This window comes from Pavona decussata, unplaced genomic scaffold (genome assembly GCF_977016875.1).
Source record: "Pavona decussata unplaced genomic scaffold, jaPavDecu1.1 SCAFFOLD_26, whole genome shotgun sequence".
NCBI classification, from domain to species: Eukaryota; Metazoa; Cnidaria; class Anthozoa; order Scleractinia; family Agariciidae; genus Pavona; species Pavona decussata.
Genome location: NW_028145449.1, coordinates 2,045,443 through 2,072,722, shown reverse-complemented (window position 1 = coordinate 2,072,722; position 27,280 = coordinate 2,045,443). Strand labels below are relative to the sequence as shown.

The window sequence follows — 27,280 nt, the reverse complement described above, 5'->3', positions numbered from 1 at the left end:
GAATTTGAAAAAAAAGTTAATCAGTCGAGGCGCTTACAATAAGAAATTCATAATACTAAATTGTATCTAAACCTAAGCCTATTAAAAAAAGCTACTTTTAAAACGTTCGGTGTGTATCTTAGTTAACTGACTAGTACTTCGTCTTAATCTAAGGGAGGAGGCTTTACCTTGGGGCAACATAGGGCACAATGGGTGAGAACTGTCGCTGCTAATTTTATTGACAAGTTTCTCTTCACATTCATTTTTTCCAAGAGCTTGTTATTGTAAAGTTTTGAGGAGTAACGCCTCTTAAAGCATCTTTCCAGGAACCATCATGTAGATATACAGTGTATGCTCCTGCTTTTCAAGCCTTCCATTGTAAAATTACAGATTTTTTCTAATTTCTCCTGCAAGTTGTCTAGATTGAGTAGCTTAATTCCCTAAAGTTTCGTCACAAAAAAGAAAGACATTTACAGTTGGCTGGGCTTAGCATCAAGGGAAACAAAGTCAAAGCACGGGAATGACGCAATCATTATACACAATGCAATTCAATGGCTAAAATGCATAGGAAGAGTTACTACACTTTGTTGTCTTGACATTCAGTTTCATTCGTTTTGTACTCACGTATCATTAGCAGGAAGTAACATGATAATGAGTTAGATGTGTTCCAGTTTTATTCTGCCTAGATGTATTCAAGGTAGCAATCATTTGGATGCTAAATTCAACCCAGAAATGTGGAATTCTGTGCAAGCACCATATTAACAATAACAAGAGGCAGAAATTCATAATCTGCTAGAGTACATTATTGTTAAATTTTACTTTTTCTTTTCTCGTAAAAGTCTCCTGTTTACTGTTGGTTGCACCATTAGGAGATAGATGATTAACTGCATGCAGTCTGGTGGCACTAGTCTCTCGCTTGCTAGCTGGCGTCTAAAAGTCATTTGTCTGATTTATATTGAGACTCAATGAATTAACATCGTAAGATATTTTGTTCGCTCTAACTCAACGTTTCTCGTGTTGTGCTCTCTAATGTAGGTTGCTGAACCTAGTATAGATGGCGATAGTGGTTGCACTTCGAAATGGCTTGAATTGAACATTGAATTGAATATTGAAGCTACTTCACTTCCAGATGAAATCAGAAGCCGAACAGTTGAGTTGTTGAAACACCTTTGCCGTGAATATGCTGAAAATGATACGAGAAAAGAAGAACCTGATATCGCTATGGATCTGTGGGATTTTGCTGGACAGGAACTGTACTATGCTTCCCATCCTGTCTTTTTTTCATCACGAGCAATCTATCTTCTGGTACACAACCTCAGTAAGGCTGTAAATGACATAGCAATGCCCTGTGCCAGAAAAGGAAATGACATTGTTTTGGAAAATCGAGATATGACCACAAATCTTGAGAAGTTACAGTCGTGGCTTGCCACCATACACATCCTCTCCCAAATGAAGGAAGAAACTGCAATTGATAGACCTCAAAGGCAACTAAATTATCTGCGGCCTCCAGTGATCATTGTTGGTACCCATGCCGACAGACCATCAGGAAACATTTCAGGTATAGAATTAGAGATTCAAAGAGGAATTGCTGGAAAGGATTATGAAAAGCATGTGATACGGCCCTTTTACCACATTGATAACACTGGAGGGTGCCATCAAACAGGTAAACTTAAGCACTACTTTTCACATAAATTTTTAATTTTCCACAGCTCGAAGATTTTAAATTTTTCCTGTGAAAGTTGTTTCTTTTAAATAGTTTTTGGCTAAAACGTCATCCGTTATCTCAGAAGTTGGTGAACGGAAATCATTTCAATTTCAGTCTTTGGTGATTTTTTGCGAAATTTTTAAAGTAGTAGTGGAATTTACAATTGTACCCTAGAATTCCGAAAGAAACGGCCCCTGTTACTTTCGGATTTAGCAGGTCAAAGGGGCTGCTACTTTCGGGTGGTTAAAAAACGTTTGTAATTTGTTGAACAGTCATTCCGTTTAGGCATGTTTTGAACTCGCCACATGAGCAAAGCAAACAGTAAGAACAGTAACAGTGACAAAGGCCCCAAATGATCGTGCTGTCTAGCGAGACTGTTCATATTATACCGTAACTAATTACTGTTAGTATCATTTGACTCTGTTGACACATACAGCTTTTAAAGGCCCACATTCACCCAAGATGTATTGCGCGCCGAGGAACAGTTTTCATATATGAAAACCACCCCATTTTATTTGAGCGGGAGTCGAGTGAGAAAGCAATAAGCGATCACGAATATTCTTTTCCTCCAGCACGAGTCGTAGAGGACACCCGCATGAACTGCTTGAGTTCGTACAGCCAATAAGATCACACGTTTGGACAATACAGCATTTCAAAACAAAAACAAATCACCGCAATGGCTCTTGGGTGAAGGTGGGCCTTTAAATCATAGTTTCCAGCAGGAGTCAGGCTGTTCTATATGAATAACGCTTGAGAGCAGAGAAATTCCGTTTCAATGACTTCAATGGAAGGTCGTTCTTCATTATCTAATACAAATGTTCATACAAACTGCACGGTAATTATGATCAATGACATAAGCGTATTTAGTGATTTTCACGGTAAGTAAGAAAGAGGAGACATTTTTCGTGTTCCACTTACTTATCAGACTTACCTTACGTTAAAGACCTAAATCGTAAATGTAAGTCGCTCAAAATAGAGACAATTTAATTGTAGGATGGTATTCAGTTGTAGAGTCAAGCACTAGTTGAAACGCTACATCAAACACAATACGGTATTTTGTTGTTGTTGATGAAGTTGTCATTTTTGTTGGGCCGCTACTTTCAGAGTTTAATAAGAAGACAAAAAAAAATATCGTTACTTTGGGGGAGGGGGGAGGGGTTAATTCGGAATAGAACAATTCTACGGTATAATTTACCATTTTACATACATAGATATACCATGGCCCATGGGTGTGGCGGCACGAACAAAATCTCTCATGACACCAGCAAAAACTGCCTGGCAAAAGCAAAAACTCACGGCAAAAACAAAAACTTCACAGCACAAACAAAAACCCTCACAACACAAGCAGATACTGCACAGCACAATCAAACACTCACGACGGAAGTGATTTTCACGGCGGAAGTTAGTGTCAGTGGAATTTATTGCATTTTCACTCGAGCGGTTACTCAGTCGCTAGTTATATGGTGGAATCCGTGAACCCAATGACGACTCTTAGTTGGGAGAAGACGAGGATTGCAAAGAAAGCCTTATTCGGTATTATTTTTTAGAGGCATGGATAGCAAAGAAATTATTTTACTTCTACTAAAGAACCATAACGATAATTTTGAAGAACAACTCCCCAAATAGGCTATCGGTGGACTGTCGGCCAACTGTCGATAAACTGTCGGCTGACAAACGACTAACAGTTGGCCGACTGTTGGGCGTCTGTCGGCCGACTCCAGGTTTTAGGACAAAACGTGCACCTTATTTCGAAGCGTGCCATTTAGTGGCCTTCTCTTACGCACATTAAATGATACTAGGATAACTAAATTTCAGGCAACTCGCCCCTCAGACAATTAGCCCCACACTACTCGCCCCCGATCTTTAGACAACTTACCCCCCCCCCCCGATACATAGACGATTAGCCCCAACATGCAAATATGCAAATATATTATACTGTTTTTGTTTTATATTTTGAAGCGCTCTGTGAAAGAAGAAGGTCCAAAACAAACACAAGGCGCAAATATGTAAACACACCACCATCTTGGTTTTTGCACTTGATCGTTAGGATCACATTAAATCATGTTAACTGCCATTTGTAATTCACTTTAATAGGTGACAACTAATGTTAATCATTTGTCGTTAAACCGTTAACAATAGCTTGCGCGCGTGTTTGTGAGAGGTTAGCTTTGTTTTGTCTAAACGTTTTAACAGTATTATCATTAACAATCTGAACTTTAAATAGGTCTCAAACGTTTTGGTATTATGGTCACAAGGATGAAGTTTAATAATTTAAGTTTAAAGTGCAATTCGTTCGAATTAAGTGACGTGTTTAAACTTAAAGGTTGGCTCGTTTTCTGGGCGGACTACACCTTTCAGTAGCTTTAGATTTCCACTAGGTGCCTCTTTCTTTCAAACGGAATGCAACTTTTTATTTGTTGTCATTATTGCTATTATCATCATCATCATCATCATCATCAACATCATCATCATTATTATTATTATATAGGCAGTAAAAACTTCTGGATGCCCAGATTACCTAAACAATGATTGGGCGGCCAGCCGTAGCCAATCAATGTAACGACCAAAGTCCATACAATTAATCTCCGAACTTCTAATCATAAAAATCCTAGTAATTAAATTTTAAAGCTATTTACCATCCATAAAATCCTCAATCTAAATACTTAAAGTTCTGTTCCTCACGATGAAAACACTTAAAGTGCCTATGAAGTAAAAAATTTTTTGTCACGGTTTGTTAGTTTATGAATTTCTCGGTCTGAATATGTGGGTTTTACTGAACAAAACCTTCTCAATCCGCAATTATGATCCCTGAAAGGTTCGAATTTAGCGCCGGAAAGTGTCTCCATCAGCGCGCGGCCAAAACGATCGTATTACAAGGTTGTGACGTAGAAAATACTTTGGAACACACGAGTGACATGGCGGCGAAGGGAGTTTTTTCGATCTCGGCGACTTATTATGCGGCTGATAACTCCAATATGACAAACTGCGCGAAAAAAACTGGCATGCCGAGAATATGCACACATTACTTCCTGAGAGACGAAACTTTACGGCAGAAGTAAATTCGGTTTGCCCGAATTCACAGAAAAGATTCAAGCCATAACTCTCGAAAGCGAAAGACAACGATGATCAGCTGTGGATATATTACACTCAGACTCTCATATCTGTGATAAACAAACATCCTGCCATCTTACTGCAGTTAACATAACATGAGCATGCAATCACCGGTTGAGAAATCCACGGATCCTCAGTCTTGGTAGATGACATAAATTTATTTAGCGCTCCCAGAAATCTTGCTTTATTCGAGCCGATAAACCTAAACAAATGCCACAGAGCTACAATTGTACCCGGGAATTGTAGCATACGCATTGTCATGCATATCGAAAACTAATCCTAACAAACAGTAAGAAAACCTTCAGTCAGTATATTTGAGCATTTCCCCTCACGATCACGAGCGGTCACACCACATTTTGATCAAAAGGGAAGAATCTTTTATACAAGAGAGCAACGTGTCCTTACATATTAATGTAGTGTCGTCAGCGAACTGGCTTAGCTTAGCTTCAATGGAATTAGGTAGTTCAATACCTGTTATTTCCGGATTTTGTCGTATTTTTTGTGCAAGAAGTTCTACACATAGGACGAATAATAGAGGGCTCAGCGGGCATCCTTGCCTTACGCCCCTTGATACTCGAAAATAATTAGTCATGTATCCGCCGTTTATAGCTCCGCTTTCAACATCGCTATAGAGTACTGAAATCCATTTTTGAATGTTCGGGCCAAAATTGAAGAATCTTAAAGTGTGATGAATAAAAGGCCATTCTAATGTATCAAAGGCTTTTTCGAAGTCTATAAAGAGTAGTATTCCTGGGACTTTGTTTAATTCGGTAAATTCCATAAGGTCATTTAAAAGCCTCACATTTTGACCGATGTATCGTCCTTTTACGAACCCTGTTTGGTCCGAATGAATCAGTTTGGGCATCTTCGTCTCTATTCTTTTTGCAATAGCTCTAGCCAATATTTTATAGTCGACATTAAGCAATGTTATTGGACGCCAGTTGCTTAAGACCATAAGATTGTTTTCATCTTTTGGTATTAGCGAAATAATTCCTCTTCTCTGAGATATAGACAGTTTGCCTGTTTGAAAGGCTTCGTTGAAAGAGTCGAGTCGATGTCATTACGTGGAAGTATGTCAGTTTTGGGGAGCTTTGGTGAAATTTCAGGTTTAAAGCTAAACAGCAAAAAGACAAAGGCTATGTGGATAGGCTCTTTGAAAAACAACAAAACCAAACCCTTAGAGATAGATGTTCCAGCGGACCCAATTAAGACCTTAGGAACCTATCTTTCAAACGATAGAGACAAAAATAACAATTTGAATTTTTATCTAAAAATTCAAAAGATGGAAACTAAATTAAATATCTGGTTGTCTCGCGACCTTACACTTATGGGAAGAACCCTGCTTGCTAAAACTCTAGGAGTCTCTAAATTGGTGTATGCAGCCTCAATGTTGACTGTTCCTCAAGAAGTTATTAAAAGAGTCCAAACCAAGCTCTTTAATTTTTTATGGAAAAACAAAAAAGATAAAATAAAAAGGGAAGTTCTTTTTCAAGAAACAAGTAAAGGTGGCCTGAACTTTCCAAATTTTGCAACGACAGTTAAAGCACTCCGCTTGAGTTGGATTGGTAGACTGCTTAACAGTCCAACTACCGATGCATGGACAGCTATTCCAAATGCTTTTTTTGAAAAATATGGAGGTCTTAACTTCTTGCTCAAGTGTAATTATCATATAAAGAAACTAGACAAAAATTTACCGTCTTTCTACTTAGAAATGCTAGAGTACTTTAAGGAATTACGTCTAAATCGCCAAGATAAATACAAAAGTGACCTTGTTTTATGGAACAATCAAGACATAACTATTGAAGGTAAATCGTTGTTCTGGAAAAGTTGGACCGAAAATGGAATTTACTACATTCAAGACATTCTGAATGAAAATGGAAAATTCCTAACTTATGAAGAATTTAATCGCAAGTACAAAATAAAAATTAATTTTCTAAACTATTTTCAAATCCTGGCATCAATTCCAGCAAACCTCAAATCAAAGGCAGCTTCTACACCCAGACCCATGAACTTTATTCTCGATGATTGTGATACATTTGACTTATCTAGGGACAAATCGATTAAACTTTCAAAAATGAAATGTAAAGACTATTATCATCTCTTTCAAGAAAAAGCAGAAGTTACACCAACAGCCATAAAAACTTGGGCCAGACAATACCCCGATATAGAATGTAAATGGCAAAAATTATTCCAAAATATACCTCGCCTCTCTACTAACAACAAACTGAGACAATTCTCCTTTAAAATGTTACACCGTATTTTAGTGACCAAAAAAGAACTCAAACGATTTAAAATAGCAGATAATGAGGAGTGTTTTTTCTGTAATTCAGCTGATTCCTTGGAACATGCATTTCTGGAGTGCCCTGCAGGCCAAAAACTCTTTCAAGAAGCCTTAACATGGTTTAATAATAAGCACAAAGTAAATTTTACTCCATCTAAACAACAGTACCTATTTAAAGACTATGATCCACCCCCGAGTACTAACTCAAAATTAATGCGGAAATTCCAGATCCTTACTGTACAAACTCAGAAATATTACTACTCATGTAAAATGTTAGAAAAACCTCCAAATATTCTAGAATTGAAGTCAGCGCTAATCTTACAATGGAAAGTTGAAAAATGGGAAATTTAAAATTAATTTAAATTAACGAAAACGCACAATTTTTTTTTTTTTTTTTTCTTCCAGTGACAAAATTTCATCCTTTTCTTACTGCTTTCCTGTTTTTTTTTTTTTAGTAGCGTGTAACCCGCAGTTTGTAAGTAATCTAGTTACTGTTATGTTTAAGGCTATCTGTATTAAATTGTAAGTAGAGTCCTGTTTTGTTCAGTAGCGTAAGTAACCAGTAAACATGTATTGTAGGTAGAATACTGTATTGTCTAGTGATATATTTAGCCCGTACTGTAAGTAATGTAAGTAATGTGATTTTGCAAACAATAAAAAAAAAAAAAAAAAAATACAAGAGAGCAAAACTACAAAGGCTTTTGTCAACACAACAGACACACAGCGGGAGTCGCTTAGCCGGGTCTGTCAAGATCTTGCGTAAGCGTGTTGGTCATCGCAGAAAATTCATCATGTTTGTGAGTTAACTGATGCGCTCGATCTGAAGTTTAAAAACTATTACTTCCATCAAAAGTGAGTTTTTGACCGGCCTGTGCAATTTCCATTTATAGCATCTGTGCTCTCTCGCATTCTCAAATCGAACAAAATCGAGTTTGAAGAGACAATTTCTAGCAAACAGAACTACGTAATTCTTCTCCTTTTCATTTCGGCAAAATATATCCAAGTACTAAAAAATCATTCATCGAAACGTCGCCTTCGAATCGAGCGCGCAGAACGGTAGCGGTAAGGCCATCTTGATCTTCGTCCTCGTCTTATATTCTTGAGCTGTTCGACGCCAGTATGATCCACATCGGAACGATTGCAGCAACTTACATTTTGCCTGAATCGCTTGACTCTTTCAGATATCCGTTGGAAAAGTTTCGGTAAAGGACATTACTTCGTTATTGTCCGACATTTTTTTGGGGAGAAACCTTGAACACGAAATTTTCGCGATAAAAGTATTAGGCGATTCCGTGTATTAACAAGGCGAGATGTGTTGTAAACAAATCTCTGAGGCATTTGCTACGTCATCAAACGCTAAACTAGTTCCCAGTCCCAGGGACACTATTTTTGTCATTTTGGGCTACTTTGTACGACTAAAAAAGCACCTTATTGTTTTTTCTACCGCATTTCTTTTATAATTTCGTAACTAAGACATAGTAAACTTTAAAAAAACGCAAAAAAAATTTTTACTTCATAGGCACTTTAAAAAAAAAATTAAAATAAAAGTATAATAAAACGCTTAATGTCCATTATTTCAAAAGCTTAAAGCGCCTGGCAATGTTGAGTGAGCTTGTGATAACTGATTTCTGTATCTGCAGAGCTATTGTGTCGCTTTTATCTCCCACCAGCTCTTTAAGTGCCTTCCTGACATCTCTTGAGTAACTTCCGAGTACATCCACAATAATATTGACCTGTCTCACACGATATTCAGGATATCTCTGCTCGAGCTCCCAGCGTAATGGCCCGTACTTTGTTGTCTTCTCGGCATCTTTCTCCTCCCTGTTTTCAACCCGAGGGCAGCTCATCTCTATACAAACATAAGAAGATATAACGAAGAGACAAAATTCTCTGTTACTCCGAGTTTCGTGCTCACGCACTCATCAGACAGTATTTAAATTAAATACATATGTATTTAGATTAAATACTGTCTGATGAGTGCGTGAGCACGAAACTCGGAGTAACAGAGAATTTTGTCTCTTCGTTATATCTTCTTATTCAAAGCTCTACACTTAAAAAGTGTATTGAGCACTGTTTAACGGCTTAAGCCACTTTATTCCACGTATCTATACAAACATATAAGGACATCAAGGGACAACATACAGGGTGTATAAGGACATTAAGATCAAGGCGGCTACGAAGCTCTACCATAACTCGGACCCATCTATTATTATTATTATTATTATTATTATTATTATTATTATTACTATTATGTTGTCGTAATTGGATTTTAAAAAAAACTTGTTAACTAAAACACTCAAAGCCAGTAGTCTGAGTGATAACAGCGCAACCTGTTACAAGAGAGTGATGAAAATATAAACGTTAGTAAAGACAAACTTTATGCGGACATACATGACACACTTACATACAAGGAGAGGCGCGAAGCACTATAGGGCAATTCCAAAACCCTTTAATCACGCTTATTACTGAGTAAATAAGTGACGTTTTCGAGGGAACAGTGGATAATTTCAAAGAAAATTATTTCGAAATGGTCATTTCTCTTATTGCATTTTCTTTCAACTGCTGAATATACAGTATGTATAGTTTTGATTTTACACCTAATTTTGATCGAGCAATATGGAAGACTGTTTTGCTTCCAACGTAAGCTTACACACTTGTCCACATGCGCAACACCGCTGACTAATTTCATTGAAATTTCTTAGGGTTTAACTTATGGCTCACTTCTTTGCAGTGTTAAGTTCCATAAGTTCATGTCATGATCCTTTTCTGCCTCCTTGACAGTTTCTCCACTTCCAAAGTCTAAGATATCATCTGCCTTGTTAACAACACCTTTCCAGCCCTCTAGCGCTTCGTGTTGCCCTCGCTGATACTCTTCGGGGCCCAAACTTAGACCAAACGGCATACGCAACCAACGGTATCTTCCTATTGGGGTGTGCATGGTAGTTAAAAATGAAGAACTCTCATCCAGCACAGTGTTAGTGAATCCTTTGTACACATCGACACAGGAAAAATTTTTGGTGTTGCTCAATTTTGGCAGTAACACATCAACAGTTGGAATAGGGTACTTTGGGACCTCAATGGCTTTATTTTTTGTTTGACTGGGGTCAATACAGACCCGTAGGCTACCATCTGGTTTTCTCTGTAGACACTGTTAGAGATCCACGCAGTGGGCTCAGTGACTTTCTTCAAGATACCCTGTTTTTCCATGTTTCTGTATTGCCTCTGTTACTTTGGGCTCTTTAGCTACAGGGCACCGATGGGGATGGGCTTGAACTGGAGTCACATTAGGGTTCATGGAGATGTGCAAAAGCGGGCCCAAAGTTCTTAACCCTGTATGAACATCCTTGAAAACATCCAGGACAATGGCCTTGGTTAACTTTCCCCAAGGATCAGGCACATGAGGAACACTAAACTGGCCGACACTATTCATGACAGGTTTCTTTTCGGCAACAACTGCAGCAATACTTTCACCTCGACAGTTAGGGGCGACTGGATCAATACTACTGAATGGGCCTGACACAACAGATGTAAGCTCTTGTGCAGCAGTGTCTTGGAGGGTGGTGGCTGTGATGTCCCAGTCAGTGGTGTCACTGTCCCCCTGGGCACTTGATTGAAGTTGATTCGCCATCATATCCTCGCTGTTCCGGACACTTGGAGCTGACAGCGAAGTACTTCCTTTTATCCCAATCAGTCCCAGCTTGACACAGTCAGATCCACTTAAGAGGGGTGGTTGTGAACCCATGACCTTTTTACTCAATGGCTGAAATTCAAGAGGGTAACACTTTCCTTGAGTTTTGCATACTAACTTGACCTGCACCACGGGTGTGATGATACCTCCTCCATAGGTGTGCAAGGTAGCATGAGATGGCTGGATCAGGGAATTGACATCAAATCCCGCTGGACACATACTCCAGAGATCGTCCACTGCTAGGGTATTGGTCATCGAAGCCATATCCAATTGGAGTGTTTTTCAAACAAAATGATTTTTAGCTGCGGATTTTTTGATCGCGGCAAAGAACTTTTTCCCTTTCTGCACCGAAACAGCTCTCACAGAATGAATGTCCGAAGTAAACAGGTGGTGCATGTTTTGTTCACTAACAGACCCAGATTCATCCACTGCATTCACATTCTGGGGTTTTCTCATACACTTCCTGGCAACATGCTTTTCTATAGGGTGACTAGGCCTGGCTCCACGATAATTGCACTCATTTTGGTACGATCCTTTGCGCTGATTATCACTTGGGGGCTGAGGATTCATTCCTTTCGAACGAGAGGTTTTATCTGCACAGTTGACCTTCTCCTGATCTCCCCGCACTTGCCTCATCAGTCTTTTTGCATCAGTGGAAGATTCTTAGTTTTTAGCTATTTCAACGACAGTACGAAACGCTACAATGACTCCTTCTTTGTTCCGATGACCATTAGTATGCGACTTTCCTTGTAGAGTTTCATCCACTAAACCAGCAATGAACCTGTCACGACAAGCTTGATCCTCAAAGTCCCCATATTTCACAATACTTGGCTCACTCTACTATTCGACATTCCCAGGCACTTATTGACTCTCCTTCAGCTTGAAACATGCGACCCATTTTTGTCCGCTCCACTTGAACACTCACACTGCCTCCAAATCTCTTAATGAGAGCCTGAAGAACTTCCACTGGGTTACTATTATCCGTGACAGATAAACCAAGAGTCCTGTTGCTTGGGTTTATTAGTCTCTTTATCCTCGGCGGAATGCAAGATAAAAGGAGTCATTATTGTTGCATATTTGCATGAAAAACATTACAACACAGGTTTACGTGATGAAGTTTACAAAGAGTTAATTCATGATGGAATCGGATTAATTGGACCTGGAGATGGATGGTTAACAGCTATTCTCCATAAATTATTTGGATGGCATCCATAGATCAGGTCTCATGGAATACTACATGATGCTTATGGCCAATTTTACAACAGATATCATCGTGATAAAGGATACATGTACACCATTAATGAGAAAAAAACATTCAATTGGATGAAAAAATGCATGTTTTTGGGTCAAATAACTGGTCTCTATTATTGCATCAAAAATAAAATAACCATATAATATATGCAAAACAATTCAAAACAAAAGAAGAGATTAATAATTGATTTCAATCATATTTCAAATCGATTATCAAAAGAAGAAATTGATGAATTGAAAGCTTATTACATGTCATATCACAAAAAGATGTGGATGTACAAAAGTGCATACAAAAGATTAAAAAAATGGGAATTCGCTGGGAATATTTCATCCATTGTGTTTGCAACTGGTGGTATTGCATCATCAATTGCAACCAGTGGAGCTTCATTATTGGCAATATCATCATTTTCAATATCATCAAGCTTATATGAAGCATAAAAATATTGAAATAAGGTTGTATCAATGTCAATATGCTTTTCAAACTTACGGTCATTTGTTGAATGAAATAAAAGAAATAATGAGAAATGGACATTTTGATAGAGATGATTTGACAAACAAGCTTACTCAAAATGATGATTTCATTTTGGATAATTCGCCGATTGTCGATAAATGGGGTGTTAAATATGATAAAAAATATCAGATGTTCACTTATGTATGATTAATAATGTGCATGATTTGGGGGCCAATAATGTCCATAATTTTATCCCAATAAACATTGTATAATTTCATTGTTTTTTTGGATTTTGTCAACTCAATTTGGGAAGAATCAATTTTCATCAATTGCAATATTCTATGCAAAAGATATTTCAAACTGATTATTCTCTTTCTTTTACCATTGATTTGTGGCAAGATTTTGTTTATTTCAACGAATATTTTATGAATTTTGAAATTGGTTGAACAACTGATTTCAACTTTGTTTTTCAAAATAATTTGATCTAATGTATGCGACAAATGGTATTTTCTATTATACAATGTTTTCTTGTATATTTTGAACAAATTGGCATGAAAATTGATGTATTCTGTTTTGAAATCCTCACCAATCACTTGTCCACAATGAATGCAAGTCAATTGACCAGAGATATCTCGAATGTTTTGATTTTCACAGCAATAAGGCATATTTGTTAGTTTATCATTGGTTGGTTCTTCATGAAAGTCACAAAAGAAGCAATAATCATAGCAATGCAGGGTTTGACAGAGAGATGAATCCACCTGCATGGAATCATCTTTGATGGGGATTGGTATGTGTCTGGCACCCATCATACCATTCTTGTTTTTTGTTTTATGGGGCATACACCCAACAAAACATTCGAAAATTGATGAAAAAATAGTCGAAAATTGATGAAAATACAAAAATGAAATTGAATGAAAATCGAAAACCAAGTTTTTACACAAAGTTTGAGGCACAAGTTTTTTGTCACAAATTTTGTTTACAAACGAAAGTGTCCTTAAGCATATGAATCCAAACCATTCGGATGTAAATATCGTTTATCATCGAAACATGACAATGATGTTTTGTTGATGACAAAGCTTCCAAGTTCATGGTCATTACTTCTGATTGTTTTCATTTGATGATGCAATTGTTTCTCATTGAAAAGAACATCTTTGTAATCAGAATGTTGAATTTCTTTTTTGATGACATTCTTTTTGATTCCTTTAGCCGTTTTGCCACCATTATTATTGTCTTTGATGTATGAGTACATTTTGGATCTCAATCCAACAAATTCAGTGATGGGGATTCCAGCAGCTTCATCTTTGAACTTACCAATGACTTTCTTATTTGTGGCATCAAAGAATTGATGATTGGATGGATAATCTGAATTATCAAACATTTCTTTTTTATTCCAAAAATCTTGATACACATCTTCGGCTTCAATTTCGTATGTCAAACTATCAGTATCAGTGAACAATAATTTGGCTTTGTTACCATATTTGTTTTTAACGAAATTGTAATGGAAGTCATACATTAGAGTTTTACTCAAATCAAGGATACACATACCAACATATGCTGGTCGATTGAGAGTCAATGATTCCTTGATTTTGTGGACTGCAACCAGATTCGGATTAAATATTTTACTACCAATGAATGTTGGTTTGGAAGTCAGTTTCGATAATTGTTTCTCATTGGTAACTAATTTGATGTCTTCACGTTTTCTGATATTCTCCATGGTTTTACCAAACACTGAGTTATTCATCAGTTTGAAGAAATCTCTTTCAAATGCATTCTTTGCATTAGTTCTTTGTCGTGTATTGAAATCAATGTATGTCTTCAACCAGGGTGATTGGTCAAATGACAGAACACGGTGAATTTTAGTTAATTTGAGTCCCAATTCACGGTATAATTGTAAGTTTCTATAATGTAATACATATTTGGTTTTGTTTGCTAATGTTGGAATCAGCTTGCTGACTTGACCACTTTTGATTCCAAATTTTTCTGCAATTCTTTGACAATAATCTGACAGCATATCTTGTGTCACTTTGATTTGTTCAGCGCCACATGGATAATCATTGTGTAAATCATGTAATTCTGCAGGATATTCCAAATCAACTTCCAATAAATATCCAGTTTTATTATTTGCCGCTTTCGTAGAAAGCAATCCCGACCTAGGGACTGTTTTCCAATTAATATTTTTTATTTGTTGTTTATTCAACCATTTGAAATTTCCAGTTGGAAGATATTGGCTCATAGCCCAACCATAGAGATTATTTGCATCCAAATACATGAGATATTTGCTTTCTTCATTGGGATTCCAATTTTGCATGTATTTGTTGTTGGCTTTACCGTATCTATTGGCAATGTAACTGATTCCTCCACGAAGACCTTTTTCAACAAATTGATACATATCAATATCCGTAATAAGTTCCAAATTGACTTCAGTCATTTTCAACATTGCATCCCAAGATAATCCCGGAGATGTAAAATAATGACATGGATCCAATCTATAATATTCCAAACATGTTTTCCTGAAATTTTCAAATACATCAGCCAGCAATAAAACATCAGATTTGAGATATAAATCATGGTATTCTCCCATTGTTTTCAATTCAAATTTGTCCCAAACATTTTGAGCATGACTGTATTCTTCATCTGTAATATGCTCATTATTCATTTTACTGTAAAATTCATCTTTGGTTGGTAATTGAGTATCATTGAACTTTTCGAAGCTGTTCATAAAGTCATATGGATAAACACCTTTTTGCTTCATTAATCTAAATTTCTCATCTTTGAAGACTTCATTGGTATATTTGTATGCATCTTCTGGTAGATTTTTTGCAAGATTTGCCAATGATTGATTCATAAACTGTAAACTATCGATAAATACCAAATTATAACCCAACATGAAGGCCATGTATTTCTCCATATTATTTGGGATTACATTAATTTTGTGTTGTCTGGTTTCACCTTTTCTATCCACATAAGTATTATTTTCAATAATTTTTCCAATTTCTTGCATTATAAAATGACTATCATATCCTTTCAAATTATGAAATATTACAGGGATTTTGTCAGTTATTGTAAAATCCCTATTACATTGATTATGGGCTGAACCACGGAATTCACCAGTAATATGACAATGATCTCTGACACGTTTATCTGATTTCTTATATTTTTTACCACAAATATGACAAGATGTTGCTTTTTGGAATTTGTCTTCATCTTCTGGAGACATGACTAATGGTTTATTAAATTTGTATTTGATAGTTTGTCTGCAATATTTGACTTCATCAAGCATTGCTTCCATAAATTTGTAAACAGCTTTTTCTCCACGATAATATTTTATTGGTTTGGAATATTTGTCATCATAGCAGCAAACAACTTTGTATCCATAACCACAATCAGTGTGTTTTTGATAAGCTTCAGTAAAAGATTGTTGGTTAGATTGATTACAACCATGAATTGGTTCAGTAATTGCTTCAAAATCTGCATATATCACGAATGGTGCTTTCATTTGTTTATTATAATTTTTGAATTCTATTTTGGAACCAACTTCGGGCATTTTGATTGATTGTTCACCATCGATTTCAATACATACTTCCTGATGCTTGTTTAAAACTCGTTCTGATGAAAAACATTGCAAACAATGCATACAAAAATGTTTCTTTGCTTTGTGGCTCGAATAACTGTACATAAATCGGTTAAAATCTTTGATAAGACAGTAATGTTTATTTTCATTTTCTGAGATTAACAGCAAATTCAATACATCATCAAACTTTTCTTTGGAAATATAAATTGGATAAGGTTGTTTCTTTTCATAACCAAATACATTGATGTTAATATTGTTTTGATTTTCAATTTTGTTATATTGTTTGATGGAAACTGGAAATTCAATTCCTTGGTAATCCAATTTTGCGACAAATGATTTGTCAGTTTTTTTGATTCTTTGTGGATTGTCATTTCGTGGATTCAAATGTCTAATGTGACACCAACGAAAACATTCATTGTCTCTATTTTGTAGATTGATTATTCCTTTTTGATGATGTTGAAGTTCAGTTGGAAGTTGAATGTAAGAACTTCCAGTAAGAGGCTCATATTTGATAATATTAATGTAATGTCCATTGATTGATTTAATTATCCAAGCTGAACCTTCACTAATCCATTTGTGAATATCATTCATAATTTGTTCAACATTAACATCCAAAGATTCTTGAAAATCATTGGCATTAGTTATTGTTTTTGGTTTACTATTAAAATATCCAATTCTGGAGACAGTTTGGTTTCCTTTTTGTTGTTCAAAATAAATTGTCAAAGTTTCAATAAATTTAATTCCTTTCATTTGAGGTAATAATTGTTTTATAAAATGATCAATAGCTAATCTGGTTGAACTCATTTGAATCAAAGGATCTGTTTCATTTTTAATTCCAACTTCATAAGATTTTGTATATCCCTTGAATGCTCTTGCAACTTCTGTAATTTGGGTTCTTTGTGTTGGAATCGGAGCCATTTTCTTCATCCTTGGTGCTGCTTTGGGTATTAATTGATTATCAAATGATACTTTTTTCACTCTGGGTGCAGCTTTGGGTTTATCAGCAAATTGAATCGGAGGTGGAATTATGTTGTTTCTTGGTTGAACAATTGGTCGATCTCTGAATTGCATTGGCGGCTTGATGATTGTATTCTCATAATCTTTTACCATTTGTTTGACAGATTGTCTAGGCTTTGGAATTGGAACCATTTTCTTAGTTCTCGGCATTGGAACAGGATGTTGTTTTTCAAGTAAAAGTGTTATTAATTGATCTTTCGTCAATTTAGATAAATTATTTCTATTCATATATCTTATATATAGATTATTTTCAGAGGCTGCGTTTGAAGATTGTGACAGATTAGCTAATAACTGACGACTGTCAACATCAGTTATACCAGATATCAGTTGTACATCTGATGGGTACATTTCCTTGTTTATTTGTTTGACCATGCGGTCTGTATACACAAACACATTGAATACACAGATCGCTAAACAACACAAAATACTAAAAAGGTAATATTAATTTAATTCATAAAATCTTCTGGATTAATATTTTGTCGTTTCATTGTTTTCAACATTTTTTCATATGCTTTGTCAATGGAAATCTTTTCCTTGTTGGAAAGTTTAGTATCATAATCAATATTTGGGTTAATATTTTTTGTAAGTTGTTTTACACTCATTGTTTTTTTCATAAGAGGTTTTATTTGTAAATTAACAATTCGGTTATCATCTTTCAATCCATTTTTATGGATTATTGAAACATTATCCGGTAATTGTCCATAAAAACATTCATATACGAATTTATGAATTGCTATAGATTTTTTGGGTAAAGGTTGTTGACTCAAGCCAAGTTTTCGAGAGCCATCTTTAACTTGTGTTCCCATTAACAATCTTTTAGTTTTAAAATTCATTATTTCACCATTTTTAGTGGATCCATAATTGTTATAAATTGGATGAATATAATATTTTTTACCATCATTTACAACAGTTTTTCGAGTTGAAATTTTTTGCTCAGTCATTTCTTATTATTTTTTTATCTTAATTATACCTAGCGCCATCGCTTTATATCGTTAGGGTCAGAAAATTTTACAAAAATTTGTATGAGACCAAAAATTTGTGTCATTTATTGTTAAATCAGATACTGATTTAACAACATTTATCCACAAGTAACCTTCAAAACAGTTGTAAAAAATGCTAGCATATGTTAGTATGCCTCAAAAATAATACAAAAATTAATTCAAATAAACAACTTGGTGGTGATATTTCAAACTAGGGTCATCAGTTGGTTTTTCATCAGCAAAAACAACAACGTGTGGACTTTCCATAAATATAGTACGTAAATTTCCTCTAGGAAGGTAAAAATAACCTTTTTTCACTTCTTCAATTCCATAATAATTAACAGTTTTAAATTTCATTTTGGTGACTGCATCTATTAAAATAATTTTTGGTTCATAACCATTACAGTAAATAAACTCAGAGACAATAAATTTCATTGCTGAACCAGAAGCGGGTGCAATAATTGCTTGATAATTTTTGCACATATAATGCATAAAATCATACATTTTCGATGTGTTTTTATTAGAATAAATCCAGTAAATGTATTGACTACTTGATTGCGACGACAATAATAATTCTTCCAATTGTTCTTGCCAAGATAATATTTCAAATTCATCTTTGTTTTGTTTACTCAGTATATTACCCATATATTGTATAATTACATTGTTTTAATCCTTGTAAAGTGGAAAATCACTGTCATCCAAATCATAACACATTCTGTAATACATTTTATTGATCACTTTATTTTCAGTTTTTGTAAATTCGCAATTATTATCTTCAATGGGTGGATAATCCATTAGTTTGTTGATTATTTGCAACTCATTTTCTGTGTATTGATTGTTTAAGAAGGCTTTTCTAGCTTTGTGCATGTGAATCATATTTTCTGATGGTGTCACCAATTGCAAATTTTCAATTGAATTGTTTTGCCGGTTGGAATCAATGTGATTTACCTGCATTTTAAACGGTATATGTGTCTGATTGACGGCCTCATAGACGAATCGGTGAGCGAGGCCTGTATTGTTACGTCCCGGAGAAATTATATAATACCCGTTCTCAGACAAATATCCTTTTCTTGGTTCCAATCTTTTTCGGTTGATTATGTATCCATCATCTGAGGCTCCGTAATTCTCAAATGTTGGATGAATAAAATATGTTTTATCATTATGATCAAATTGGTTGTTCATATAAATTAGATTAGATAATTTTTATATCCAAATTGGTGTTCAAAAATATTGTATTCATCATTCAAATCAGTGATTGATGAGTTGGTTGGATTTAATCGATGATTGTTTGTGAGTTGGGGTCAGTTGGGTGTCATTTATGAAAAACGAGGATTTAGGTTTTTGAAAAACCGAGGATTTACGTTTTTTGAGTTCATTGTTGAATCAGGTATGAATTCAGTGAAATTTTCAAAAGTGTGCTTATACACCCAAATATCTAACTACTCCCGCAAACTTCAGCATTTTTTTTTGTTACTAGTTGCTGCAGGGCATTCCTGTGCTGTTTCTATTTATCGGCGGCATGACCTCGTAGACTAGTGTTGTAATGGGATGCGAAAACTGTTAAAATCTTTAGAGGCCAAAAACTCAGGGTATCTATAAGGAGTTTTCCTACCCTTCAAATGAATGAATAGGGTATCTAGATTGATCAGATTCCAACGAAATTTGGCCAAAATGTTCATCGCAGATTAGTACACCAAATTGTTTCAGGCTTTTTGCAAAGTTTGAAAAAGCTTCTTGTGGCATCCCAGCTCGTGACAATTATTCCAATGTCAGGCTTAACAATGGATTTTCTTCAGAACCAATGGGAATATTGGAAAGTCCTGGCACTGTGTGCTTATTATCCTCTGAATCATATTGTGTAGTTTGTTGGAATGTCTGTATTTTGGACAGTGCCAACGTTGTTACTGCGCACAAGTTCTGTGCATCTCAAGATGCTCGGGTTTCCTATGGGTGGTGCCCACTAATACAGGAATATTTTTGTGCGGTTTGAAACTATTTGGAGAAAACAGAACTTAGCAAGTGCTCTTTGTATCGAAAAAGAAAAATGACGGTAACCATGCATTTTTTTAGAGAAAATATAGCTTCAATATGGAAAAACAACCTCCATACAATGCTTTGTATTTACTGGTGTTTTTCTCTGTATTGATAGGCATCGTCCTTAACAAGAGGGCTGCTTATTTAGTCAATGGACGCATTGTAAATTTTGCATTCCAGGGCTTGTGTTTGTCTACCAAAGCAAAAATATTTAAAAGCAGTGTTTTAAGATTCTACATTTTTTTTAGCTTTACGGTGACACGTAGCTTTTTAGGGTTTCTAGAAAAACAGCGTGCATAGAAATTTGTTACCGAGGAACACTTGCGAGGGTTTGGAGTAACCTTAAATGATTTGCGGTTGGTCTCTTGGTATAAAAGTGACATTTCTTGACTTGTGATTTAAGTTGTGACATTTATTTTGTGCAAGCTGTCTTACGCTTTACGCAGGGTTCCTTATGACTTCTCCTTTGACTGTTTCTAGCAGAAACTGTCACAGTGATATTATTTCATTTTAATTGTAATCTTTCATTTAAAGGGGAAAAAGGCAACACTGATGAGCTTCAGGCACTCCGGAAGAGAATCCTGGAAGTGCTGAAGGAGGAGCCATACATGGGACAGAGGATACCAGTGAGGTAAATAAAAAAAATGAATGTCTTCTAAGCTACTAGCTTGAATAAATCTTTAAAATCGGGTACAGCAATTCAAGATTTTTGTTGTTGTTTTGCAATTGAAAAAAGAAAACCTGCAAATACATATATTCATATCACTAGAAGGCTCGGCCAATTGGCTTACTAGATTATACAGTCATTTCAATTAAAGTAGTCTGATCAAATTCAAGCTAAAAGACAAGACCGCAATGTTTTGTGGGATTGTTTTTTTATGAATAATTTTATCAAAATCATCCCTGCACGTGCAGGTCATTGTACTGCTAATTACAACCTGTTGTTTTCTCATGGCATGACTGATTTTGATGAATTTATTTATAAAAATCCCACGTAAACTTTCGGTCTTGTCTTTTAACTTCATGCTTTGAAGCGACAACGTTAGTTGAAATGACTGTATATAAACAGTAACCTTAAAACGATCCACTTAATAACATTTCTTGTTTATTTATTTATTTTTTTACATTATCAGAAAATTAAACTTCGCCTTTTTGTACGCCAAATATTATTTGTACAATCAAAAATTTTTGCACGGCAAACTATCAGCACAAGAATTTGCATTCAATCTTAGCTTTAAATATGTTTTCAAAACTGTTCACGTGTAGTAGCAATTATGTAAAAAAAAACAAAAGGAGTGTAATGTAAGGGGTACTATAAGTCAATTTTAACCTTTATTCATTAGTGTTACCGTTTTACCCAAGATATTAAAATTGTAAACAGCTATACAAGGTGGGAACTATTTTCGTAAATATGTGATTCTGCTCTTCTGGATTAACATTTCAGGTGAGACAACATTGTAACTTTTACCCTTGTGAGTGGCCCTCAGACTAACAAAAAAAGCCACTTAATTTCCTTTGCTCTAATCAGATCAAAATAAGCCATTGGTGAGCTCTTTTGTATTGAGGGGAATATTCCTTTACACTATGCTACATCTGGAATACAAGTATCTGAAACTCCAAGTTTTGCTAAATTCTTCAACTTTCCATAAAAAACGGTATTTTCAGGGGGAAAATTGTTATTTGGTACATGACTTTCGAACTCAAGTTACCGTTTTATGAAAGAACAATGTCTCTCCTTTTATTGTATGAAGTTAAATTTTGGTGCTATTTAAACAACAGAATTTGTTAGTTGAATATGTCAACTCCACATGGATGACCTTTGACAGCTCACTTCTGGCTCCACCAAACCGTAATCGATCTCCCATATTTAATGCAGTGGGTGTATTCCTGACTGAAAGACTTTCTTTTCGCTACCGAGTTCTTTTTCCAAAATTTCCAAGTAGCCTCGTGACATGTACAAATATTGTTCTTTTAAGGGCAAAAGAACATGATCCATGAATATGTTTCACGTGTGCAATGTTTGTTCTTTGAGGCAATTTTTTCTTCAAAATTACAAACAAAAGAATGATGTAGTTTCTGTTTCTCAGTATTTCCTTGAAATACTGTATTGCAGTTTTTTTCCTATCCTTTATTGTTTCGTGTGTTCAGAGTTCTGTTTTATTCCGTTAGTCCTTCCTCTTGACCAGCCAATAACACAGATGTCCTATTGTCAAGTCACCGATAAAATCAGACTACCTGTGCAGTAGATTAGCTTGTTGCAAGATAATGCTTAATCTTAATCGTACTTCTCTGTTTATGCAGAATAGCCGCACCTGCATTCTCGTATCGTTTCTTAGAATTTGTCCACATTGACAAGACTTTGTAAGATAGCACATCACCCTTAGTGTAGATAAAGTGATTGAAGAGTTTGCCTTTACTGACTTACTCACACAGATCAAACACCTGAATATATTATCTTTCTCTACCACATATTTAATGTCTTCGAGCTCTCCAACGCTATCCCCTACAGACCATCTGCCCAATAGTGTCTTTCATAGGCAATAAACTATATACGCTCAGGTTTCTTTCGATGATTATGTTAAACCAGAAAAAGGTGGAAGTAGGCAATTACAAAAGCAAGTTTTATCAGCAAAAGAAGCCCTTTAACAACGGAACCCTCAAGAACGCAAGGTGTTGTTTAATGGAATATCCCATTTTTTTAAAGAAGGTTACGACATTTTCTAATTTATAAGTCATGTGTTGATGTTACAAATATCATCGTCAGTTACAGAATATTTGAAAATCCGTTAGGACTATTTAACAACTAGTCAGAACATGCATAACTAATTATGATTTAGTAACAAAAAATAGAGAACATATATGAGTGAATAACAATTTAAGAGTTGGTTCATGCTTAGGGTACGTATATCGAGTTATGGATGCATGCAGGAAGTTTGGAGACGCCGAGAGCAACTCGAGCTTCTTGAGTGCTCTCCAAACTTCCCACGTGCATCCATAACTCGATATACGCACAGCTAAGAGCATGAACCAATTCTTTTACAACATAGTGAAAATAAAGTAAATGATTCCTGGAAAAAACGTTTTGTTCCTGATAAATTACAAAATTCTCTGTACAAAAAAAAAAGGTGAAAGTGGTTTCTCATATCGGTTTAATCTTAACATTTCATTTAACTTTGACAAGCTCTTATAAATATACATTTTTTATGGTGTTGTCCCTCTGTAAAAAGTTTTTTTTATAACATAGCGCGCATATGCTTCCCACATCTGATTTGCTCACGTCATCAGATGGACGCACGGCCGGGCGCATGTTGAGAAATGTACCATGATGACGTCAATAGGAATTAGATAGGGAAGCACGCACGCTATGTTATAATAAGTGTTGGAAGGAAAATAAAGCTTAAAGCGTAAGTGCCAGTGAGTGAGTAAGTGCCATTAGTGAAATTTTGCCCTTCACACAACAGCGTCAATAGCTCAGTAGTGTCACCCTTGCTAGCTTCATTAAGCGAACCCATAGGAACTCGTTCAGTGGCACTTTATTACTGATGATAGTCTTATTTATTGTTAATAACCCTAAAATCTCCCTTTGAAGTTGGCATGCTAATAAAAGGAAACGCAGAAGATTCTGCAGACAGATTTAGAGCAAAATTTACAGATTTAAGTATTTAATTGTCCTATAGGTGGGTCAATTTTGAAAAAGTGGTCAAAGCATTGGTAGCCAGAAAGATTCGACACATAAATGTGAAGCAACTTCAAACCTATGCAAAGGATGTGTGCTTCATAAAAGACAAGAACGAGTTCAACGCAATGGTGCAGTTCTATCACGACTTGGGGATCATTGTTAAGCACCAGCAGACAGTCATCCTTAGTGCTCAATGGCTTATTGACCTCTTCAGGCAGCTCATCACAATTCCAGGAAAAATGGTAAGGTTTGTTGCACAATGTTTTGTCATGGAGATCCTTCATTGTGATTCTAGTCATTGAAAACGACTTGAAGCTTAGACAGTGTTGGAAATTTCTGATAAACGCTACACCTGGGAATTTTCCCTTTAATGCACGGGCAAAATTTGTGCGTGATATGGCAAGCTCAGATATCACAATGTCATCCCTACATGCAAGTCAATGTGGCGAAAGAAAAAAAACCCTCAAATGCAGGGAAATTAGAGTAGTTGGCACCCTTTTGAGTTGTGGTAGTTTAACGTACACAAAGGCAACAGCAGTAAACTATTTTTTTTATTGACGTAACAGTAAGATCATGTTAAAGTGGGCTTGTTTTGGCCAGCGATATCTGATTGATTTTGCTGAGCCAGTATTCAAGTGCGTGTGTTTATGTCCATAACACTTCACTTATACGATAGGCTTTATTTTAAGAGGTTAGCACGTGACAGTAATAAAACCGATCACCCTATGGCCCTCTGTGAAATAAACAAAAGATATGAAAATATACTAGTAGTAATCACAGATTATTGGAGTGTGTTTTGATTCCTTTCATAGCATAAATTTAGCTATGGTGGGCTCTTTCGTGTTCGTCTTAATTTGACTTAACTCGTTTTAAGGTTTTTTTTTTCACTTTTATGCAGCTTTGCTTTATTGCAATGATGTTCATCTTCACAGAAGTATTTGGAGTTTCCTTTCAAACTTAATATGATTACTCTATGTCTCTGTTTTATCGACATTTTTAATTTGTTCTGCTAGTCTGATCAGCCTTATAGATAACACGTGCCGTTAATCCCTACACTGGTTCGCATATTGTGAAACACGTGCAACACTTACGTGTGAGGTACCCAAATATTTTAATTTGTACAACTGTTAAGCGAATGTTCGCGCGAAAGTACACGAAGTCGATGATTTTCAATGGTATCCACTCCGTATTTTTGATTGAACACCTTTTTGAACTTTTAACTGAGAGTAGCACTCACAATATATTAAACTTCAGAAGAGTAGAAGACTAAAAAATGTGGCAGCAAATTCAAGCATGTGTTTACAGTGTATGTTACCTTGAACTCACGAAATGTTGAACGCGTTAGCACTTATGTTCAATTTTACATTCTTAAACTCATAAACAATTCTTGAAGAGAAAACAAAGGAAGTCACCACTGTGAAGGAGGCTTGAAAGTGTGATCGTGATTATCATAAAAGCTGGTGAAGTTTTGCTTTAAATTTCTCTACGAATTATTACCTGAAGGGTTTGAGAAGCTATAACAAACACTCGAAAGACAGTTTCATCCGATTTTCAAACACTTTAAAAAAAAACTCTCGTCTGTGCCTGGTTTGTTCAAACCACTTCTCGGTTTTTGGGCATCACATGAATCAATCTTCCTCTTGTTCGACATATTACTTCAAAGCTGCCCTTTTGGCCTCAAACCCTTTGAACATTGAAAAAGAGGCTGCCTGGGTGCTTTTAATTACTAGGTAAAAAGATGCTGATTTTTTTCTTTTATTTTTAACGTAGGTAATGATCATTAATTTGATTTTCATTTTTTCCTAGAGTCCCAAAGTTGCCGGCAAGTGGCATAAACTTCAAGCAACCGGTGTCCTTAGCTCTGAACTTATTGATCACGTCTTCTGTAAATTTGTTGAGGATGGTGTTGTTAAGGAAGACATTCTGCATTTGATGGAGCAATTTGGTCTGATTGCAAAGTTTTCACGCTTTCCAGCTGATGTGGAATACCTCGTACCAGCACAGCTCAAAAGATCGCCAGAAACCCTTTGTGCAGTGGACCTCTCACAGTCTGACCCTTGTCCATTGTATGTTTATTTTAACTGTGGTTTTGTACCACATGGTCTGTTCAGTCAGCTTGTTTCGCGTACCATTCGTTGGTCTTCAGAGGCAGGAACAACGCGGTCACCTCAACTATACCGAAATGGAGCGTGCTTTGTTATTGGAGGGCAGATTTTGCATTTTTTTTACCTAATCTGCAAGAAGAGGTTCATCAAGCTTGTCCTTAAAGAAATAATCGAAAGCAGCCATCAAATTTCTGTTAGTAAATCAAGTGAGGTAGCACCACAGGTGCAGCAGTTTGTGAACGTAGCATTAGAAGAATTAAAGCAGGATCTGCCGTACCTTAGAGGACTGCAGTATCAATTCTGTGTTGAATGCCCATACTGTCAGCGGAGAAAAAGTAAGTGTGAAGAACATCATCAAGAGTCATGCGAGGACTGCTCTCACTTTCTTGAGATAAGCCAACGCAAGCTGTTCGTATGTACCAAGACTATCAGTGACGAAGAACGCAAAGTTCCTGGAATGGAGAAATGGTTCTCTCAGAGATCAAGCCAGGTGAATAGACTAAAAACAGCCAAACAAAACTTCTATGGCTAAGTAACCATAAAATGATTACTTAAAAAGTTAAAATGATTAGAAAATGAAAGTGACAAAGAAGTGACATTTTGTGATTATCTACCAAACTTGATTTTATTTGCTAGTAGTAACCTGGTAATGAAAGCAGTTGTAATTCGAAGAAACCTTCAAGTACTTCACCGGTGTGGAATGCTTGGGTCACAACAAAATTGTTACAGATTTTCATGTTTCTTGACGTTTTTGAAAGGGATTTTCAAAGTAATTCCTTCACATATCACCTTTTCTATTACATTACTGATGTAGATGTAAGCCCTTTAAAATCAATTAGGGGGCTTGTACAAGTTAAGAAAGAAAAATGAAGTTTAGGGGATGTAATGTAGATGTGTTGTGAATTGGACCAAAAATGGACAATCATTGTAGTATTTCAACGTGGCCTGGCATTCAAAGAAGGTATGTTCAGGGGACTCTTGGTCGCCACACAACTTTCATCGTTAACGTCGTTTCTTGAAGTGGATCATAAAATTGTTTACAGCGCATTTTGGTTTAGTCAAGACACACTCTTGCTTTACCAAAATATGTATCCTCAACCAAGGCTCGTCGTGGACAATTATCATGAAGGAAGTGTCCTTTCAGGTTCAAATCAATATTCTTCATGCTAGCAATCGAACAGTTAGAGAGCTTTCTGAAGTGAGAGTTTTTTCTTATTCTACCAAGTGGCAAGGTTAGCGTAGACTTTCTTTACATTTTGATGAGCTGTTTAGAGTAGTGGAGATTGTCAAAGGGTAGTAGATAGAAGGGACAAAGCCCTTGCGGAAAAGAAATGGGTAAAAGTATCATTTGTGGGGACCTATAATGACCTTTCCTTTCTTTTCTTATTGTGGTGAATTGTTGAACTTGTTATTAAATTATTTCCTGAA

The 27,280-nt window shown here is 35.9% G+C and overlaps 1 protein-coding gene across 2 annotated transcripts in view; it reads left to right on the top strand.

Moving 5' to 3' along the window:
• Positions 1-27,280, top strand: part of LOC146485490 (uncharacterized) — a 62,579-nt gene that overhangs the window by 29,675 nt on the left and 5,624 nt on the right. For both annotated transcript variants that reach the window (XM_085103374.1, XM_085103373.1), the window contains 4 exons: positions 1,015-1,642; positions 20,603-20,699; positions 23,746-23,989; positions 25,554-26,342. In XM_085103374.1, the coding sequence (XP_084959500.1) occupies positions 1,015-1,642; positions 20,603-20,699; positions 23,746-23,989; positions 25,554-26,342 (1,758 nt within the window). The remainder of the gene's footprint in view (positions 1-1,014; positions 1,643-20,602; positions 20,700-23,745; positions 23,990-25,553; positions 26,343-27,280) is intronic.